This window comes from Nerophis lumbriciformis, linkage group LG11 (assembly GCF_033978685.3).
Source record: "Nerophis lumbriciformis linkage group LG11, RoL_Nlum_v2.1, whole genome shotgun sequence".
Classification (NCBI taxonomy): Eukaryota; Metazoa; Chordata; class Actinopteri; order Syngnathiformes; family Syngnathidae; genus Nerophis; species Nerophis lumbriciformis.
The window spans coordinates 39,958,328-39,965,262 of record NC_084558.2 but is presented as its reverse complement, the minus strand read 5'-3'; the positions used below and the strand labels follow the sequence as shown (position 1 = coordinate 39,965,262).

At 44.9% G+C, this 6,935-nt stretch overlaps 1 protein-coding gene across 1 annotated transcript in view; it reads left to right on the top strand.

Moving 5' to 3' along the window:
* Positions 1-4,767: 4,767 nt before the first annotated feature.
* LOC133610029 (zinc finger protein 503-like) overlaps positions 4,768-6,935 on the top strand; it is a 2,332-nt gene continuing 164 nt past the window's right edge. The window contains exons 1-2 of the mRNA XM_061966088.2: positions 4,768-5,229; positions 5,340-6,935. The exon at positions 5,340-6,935 is cut by the window's right edge and continues 164 nt beyond it. Coding sequence (XP_061822072.1) covers positions 4,981-5,229; positions 5,340-6,740 — 1,650 coding nt within the window. The 5' untranslated portion in view covers positions 4,768-4,980 and the 3' untranslated portion in view covers positions 6,741-6,935. The remainder of the gene's footprint in view (positions 5,230-5,339) is intronic.

The window sequence follows — 6,935 nt, the reverse complement described above, 5'->3', positions numbered from 1 at the left end:
TGGCTGACGGCGGGAATTTATGGTCGCCCTTCCCTGTCCTAATAAGTCAAACGGCCGTGTCACCGGGCTGACAGGCCGTTGCCGAAAACAGCAGCCGCGTTATCAATCAAAAAACACTTGCATCTGTTTAACTTTCGCCTGATCAGCAAGACATTTATAGGCTATTGAGTAATAAGATAAGTGGGTCCATTTCAGTGGGGGGGAAATGGAAGATTTAATGATTAATGGTGACCACAATGAAAATACTTTTTGCGTTGAGAAGTGCGTGTTTTTGGCTCGAATGTGTACTTAATCTTTTCCAGATAGACAAAAATCTACAATGGTTTTGCTTGGCTAGCATTAGCGTAATTATGTTGTGGACATACTGTAACTTTTTGGCTCTGCAGTAAAAGGTATGAACAGTTGTCCAATAAATGTGCGGGGGCATTAGGGATGGGTACTTATGTGTGTTCATGTGTTAATAAATGTGTTTGATAATTAAATCTATTCTTTAACATTTAACAATGAGCTGATAATGATAAGTTGTCCAGTTAAATCTGGTTTTCCTACACTTTTGAGCAAGTATTGTAGTACTGTTTGTATGCAGTTGCAATTCATAGACATTAGATGGCGGTAGTGTATAGGTGACGTGTGTTGCCTAGTAAGGAAGTAGCCTTTATCATTAAGCTGAATCTAGTCGTTTGTTGCCTCCTAAAAAGTGTTTATACTGTAAGTATTGCATTTATTACACGCCAGTTGTTTGATTGTAACATGGTGTTAAAATCGTCATGGAAAATCGTTAATGCTAATAAATTAGCATTGAGCTAGCACATTTTTAAAAGTGGAGCCTTACTGTACAATCAAGTGTTTTCTATCAGGTATACTTGCTTTTTTGGAATGGGAAATTGCAACATATGTTGCCTACGTAATGTGCAAAAAAATCTATCGAAATATAGCACTGTTTGATTTTATGTGAATCGATGCCCGGTAGTACCGAATTTGGTGAGTGCCAATAAAAGTACCTATTCCTATAAGCATTGGTTGGTGCCAGCATTAGTGTACATCCAAGTTTTTTTTAACACCACAGAAAAATGTATTGTTTTGCAAGTACCATCATTTTTTTCTACCTCCGCTTATCAGTTTAGCTACTGTAAAATGTGTGGCTTCTACTTGCTGGTAGTTGGCTTGAGGGGGAGAGGTGTACAAAAATATTTAAACACATTTCTAATTCAATTTCAGCAAATCTTTAATTGGAAAAGTTGCATTCTCACAGTTATTTAATACATATACTGTATGCAGTGATGGGCAGTAATAAGCTACATGAAGTTAAGCTACGTATCTTAACTACATTTTCCAGAAGCTTGGTGGTATCGTAGCTACTTTTGCGATTCCTGTAGCTTAGCTACTTTTAGACCCATGCCGCGAGGTAGTTTACATCAAAGCTACAAGCTACAAAGAGAGAAAATGGACTGCGAATCTAGGCCAAAAAAATGGAGAAAATACAATAGCCTGGAAAAATGAGAACATCTATACATACGGAGAAAATCCATGATGATCGGTTGGTGTTTGTATGAAGATTTATGATTGGCTAAGGCTAGGGCGAAACATTACAAGACAGGTCATCGAAACTAGTAGGCAAAATCATAACAGTCACGCAATCATGTCACATGACGACGAAGGAGTCAGAGACAGAGGGACGCTTCAAGCTGACCACTCAAAAAAAATAAAAAATAAAATACATACCTGCAAATGGCAGCGGGATTCTTTCCCGCAGATTAGATTTTTCCTTTAGTGATGAAGATGGCGTGCAGGAAACCCATAATAATGTGTGTCCTTGGCCATATTTAGACAAATGTTGCGGTTAGAGAAAACAATTCCCAAAACCTTAGTTTTTAGTTGTTAACTCTGTAAACCAAAATCATAAACGGCTCTCTTCATTGTAAACGTGGAACACAAGTTTAGGAACACACATTAAGTTGAATTGAGTTCCTGAAAAGTTTTACTGCACATAACTATGACCAACTGTTCCCAAACAACACACACGTTATTGTTTTGTTTTTTTGTCAAGATATAGATGGATGCTGTTTTTTAACGTAGTCAAGAAAATTAATAACATTATAGTGGTGGGCCAAAGAAAAGGCAAACTAATTAAATACACACAGTGGGTTACGGGGACCCTGAGATGTAGTTGTCAGGTGTCCCCAGCTCAATGACAGATAGTTAATGGTAAAGGACCCTTATTGGGTCCATTGTACATGCTCAGTTATTAACATTGACATTATACATGTGAACCCATAGATAGAAATTTAATTAAATGTAGCTTTGATGTAGCAAGCAATTGTAGCTTGCTACAATTCTCCGGTTACATTTAATCGAGAGTAACTTGTGGCTTAGCTTACTACATTTTGCCCATCACTGACTGTATGTGCCCATTATATTTTTCAAAAGTTCCTGAGTACGACTGGAAAGAGCCCAACGTACCTCCAGTGGTACTAGTTCAGTACCACAGTTTGACAATACATGTAACTTATACCAAATCCACCCACGGTTTTTACTATGTACCAATCAATCGATTAGAGAGTACCTTTCGTATGTTTCCGAGCAGTTCGGTTGTGGTGGAAGCGATTTGATCTCAGTCAACCATCAATTGTAAAATGGGATAAAGCCCCAAGTCGAGATAACATGTAAAGCAGGGAGGGCTAAGGAACCTATGGCTCTTGAGCCAGATGTGGCTCTTTTGATGACTGCATCTGGCTCTCAGATAAATCTTAGCTGACATTGCTTAACATGATAAGTAATGAATAATTCCACTGGTAATCACAGTGTTAAAAATAACATTCAAAATATAAAACATTCTCATGCATTTTAATCAATCTATCCATTTTCTACCGCACTAGTTTGAGAAGTCGCATTAAAAACCTCTAAAGGCTTAGTGGCCACATGCATGGACAGCACCTTTTAGCTCTTGTTTCCAAAATTGTGTACACCACTGAATTAGGGTCTTATGGCCGCTTATGTGGACACTTATACTGCCATCTGGTGGTGTCAGAAGAGTATAACATACAATGGAATTTGGGGAAAAAAGTGTAAAAATAAGAATTAGCATGTCACTAAACATGAAGTACACGTTTGTGTACTTATGGACTAAGTACATCATATCAAAAGATGATTCTTAGTTTTTATTCTAATTAGGGTCCAATATTCCCAAATAGCAAAGAGAAATAAAAAAAAAAAAGCATGTAAACAAACAGCTTGGGCCTTAAGAGGTTTGGTAAGAAGTATTTTATTTATTATTGGTTAGCTTCAGAATAACAATGTTATTAAAAAGAATAGGAGACCTATTTCACTCTAAAATCGTTGGTCTTCCAAAAAATGCATGCATTAAGTTGTATTCAGTGTTAAAAAAATTATAATATGGCTCTCACGGAAATACATTTTAAAATATTTGGCTTTCATGGCACTTTCAGCCAAAAAGGTTCCTGACCCCTGGTGTAAACCAAAGATACATACCAAATTTTATGTTTTGGAAATAGCATATATGGGGTTTGCATGTTGTCTGTGAGCCGCAACCTTGTTGCCGGAACATCAACATATGCGTACATAAACTAATAACATGGATTTATTATGATAAACTTGAATCAGTGAATGGTTATTTTGTGACATTTGTTTATTTAATACATTTGGACTGCGTTGAATGACTGTAGATCAAATTTACCGGAGGAGTAAGCTCAATATGGCAAAAACTGACACATTTGTACTTTGCGACAACAAAATGTCACATTGCCAAACCGTCGGAAATGTCATGGTGGCTCCCACGCTGATGCTAAAGCAATCTTTTACGTTAGGTTTTAACTTTTGGACAGCTGGCTTTCAATAGTTGTCTGCTAGACGGGATACTTTTTGCAATTGAAAGCAAGCTATCAAAAAAAGAGGGAGTTTCGCTCTTGTTTTTAATCAATAAACTTCTTGGTAACATTCTTGAAATAAGTCTGTTTGAACCGAACCACGGGGACTAAGACAAGCAGTTTGCTCCCGGAAAGGAGACCTAAGACTCGTCTACTGTATCATTGTTCTGTTCTTCTTTGTCTTTCATTAAACAGAATTACAGGAAGATAACAGTGTGGGGGGACAACATGACGGATGTCTTAAGGGAAAGACATCTTCTCGTCTACTGCTGCTACTACTACTACTACTGTGTTTTTTGCACTTCGTGTTGACCTGAATGTGACTGAGGAGACAGAGAAGAAGAAGAAGAGGACAGCTGACAGCTAACTGGCAAGGAGGACAGGGAAGTGACAGATGCCAGGCTGCATCGGAGGGGAGGAGGACGGATGTCAAGGGATGGATGGATGGATGGATGTGTGGGTGATGTTCTGCAGCCCTTTGGTCATTTCCTAATGACTCATGTGCACAAGCAAAATACTATTTGGTCTTATTTTCCATGCTTTGTAGAGAGGAGGTGTTTGCCAACATCTTAAATTCATGAAAAGACGCTTATATTGACTCAAACTAAGATGATCCGATGCGCATGCGCCACACTGCCAATTATTTTATTTATTTATTTTTAAAAAGGGGAGAAATCCAAATTAAAAGGCTCTGCAAAAGTGACATGCACCCTCCGGTGGACACGGGGCGTCATTTTCCTCTTTCACCTCGCATCAACTCGGCTCTGCTTTTTTGTGATTGGGGGCTGTGGACCACGGGGGGCGGAGTGATCGTCCTCCTCCTCCCCCTGCTGTAATCCGAGTCTGGCTCTCGGACCTGCGACCAAACACTTGCCACAGGACGCCGACGGGGTGAAGGCGCACGACGGTCAACCTCGACACGACACGCACGGATTCTGCACGCCTTTTTTTTTTGCATGAGGATTTTACGTGCTCGCTTTCGTCAGTGTGTGTGTGCGCGCATATGGCTTTGACGCAGAGTGTTTCGGAGCTTTTCTAAAAGCACACACACCTACACACACATGCATTTTTCCGCCTTTTCCACGACATTTGGGTCATGATCACATCGCCCACGGTGTCCTTCCTGAGAAATAGCACCAATCCAGCGTGGGAGAGCTACACCTCCTTGGGGCAGAGAAGCGCCAGTCGTCCGTCCGCCTACAGCGCAGTTTCTCCCGCAGACCCGTCCCGTCAAGCCGGTCGCCTTCCCATCAAGGTCCTGAAAATGCTGACGGCCAGGGCAGGACACATTTTGCACCCGGAATACCTCCAGCCTCTACCGTCCACCCCGGTCAGCCCCATCGAGGTAAGTCCATATGTCATTTTCAAAACAATTTTAACACACTTTTGTGTGTAAATGCGATGTTTTGTTTAATATACAAAATGTGGTTAATTGTGATGTTTTCTATCTTCCAGCTGGACGCCAAGAAAAGTCCACTGGCACTTTTGGCTCAAACATGCTCCCAGATCGGGAAACCGGACCCCCCGGCCTCTTCCAAGCTCTCCTCGGTGGCCTCCGGCGGATCCAGCGACAAGGAGAGCAAGTGCGGCCCGCTGAAGATCAGCGACATCGGCGCCGAGGACAAGTCGAGCTTCAAGCCCTATTCCAAGTCCTCGGACAAGAAGGAGTCTAGCGGCGATAAGAACAGTTTCCGAGTGCCTAGCGCCACCTGCCAGCCGTTCACGCCAAGGACAGGCAGCCCCAGCTCCTGCGCGTCCACCTCGCCGCTGCCTTGCGAGGGTAAGGCGGACAAGGAGGACAAGAAGGAGGGCGATGGCGGTAAAAACACGTCAGCGGAGAGTAACAGGAACAGTGGAATTACCCCTGATGGAAACCAGGAGGTCACGTCCGGATCCAAAGTTGTCACATCGGATTCCATATCGGTCACTTCCGCGTCCTCCTCGGTGCTCGGCTCCGGATTGGTGGCGCCGGTTTCCCCCTACAAGCCCGGCCACACTGTGTTCCCCCTGGCCCCTGCTGGCATTTCCTACCCTGGCAGTTTAGCGGGGGCTTACGCCGCATACCCGCAGACGTTCCTGCCTCACGGAATGACCCTCGACCACACCAAGTCCGGCAGCCAGCTTTTGAGCGCGCAGTTCGCCGCTGCCAACTCGATGGGGTGCAGCAAAGCCGGGACGAGCCCCCTGGCCGGGGCGTCGCCTCCCTCCCTCATGTCCGCCAGCTTGTGCCGGGACCCCTACTGCCTCAGCTACCACTGCACCAGCCACTTGTCCGCGGCGTCCAGCGCCAACTGCGCGCACGACTCCGCTGCGGCCGCCGCCGCGCTCAAATCCGGATACCCGCTCATGTACTCCGCGCACCCGCTTCACGGCGTGCACGCCTCGGCCCCGTCATTTGGCGGACACCCGTTGTATCCGTACGGCTTTGTGCTGCCTAACGACCCGCTGCCGCACGTCTGCAACTGGGTGTCGGCGAACGGACCGTGCGACAAGCGCTTCTCCAGCTCCGAGGAGCTGCTCGGCCACCTGCGGACTCACACGGCCTTTGCCGGCTCGGAGAAGCTTCTCTCCGGCTACCCGGGCTCGTCGTCCCTGGCGAACGCCGCGGCGGCTGCCGCCATGGCCTGCCACATGCACATGCCTTCCAACGGCAGCCCGGGCAGCCCCGGCACGCTGGCTCTGCGGGGGCCTCACCACCCGCTCGGACTGGGAAGCCGCTATCACCCGTACTCCAAGAGCCCCATGCCCGGCCCGGGAGCCCCGGTGCCGGTGCCTGCTGCCACTGGACCCTATTACTCTCCATACGCCCTGTACGGACAAAGACTGACCACAGCCTCGGCTTTGGGGTACCAGTAGAGACTATTACAAATATATACATTTATAAAGAAGATTTAGGCCCAATGAGTTTTATATGTACTTCATGCAGGGACTGGATCCATGTGGGGATCAGTGTATTTATTTGAGATAGCTTCAAGCGTGACTAAAATAAAAAAAAATATTATAATATAAAACTGTCAACAGCGTCAATGTGCATTATTTGGGAGATTAGTG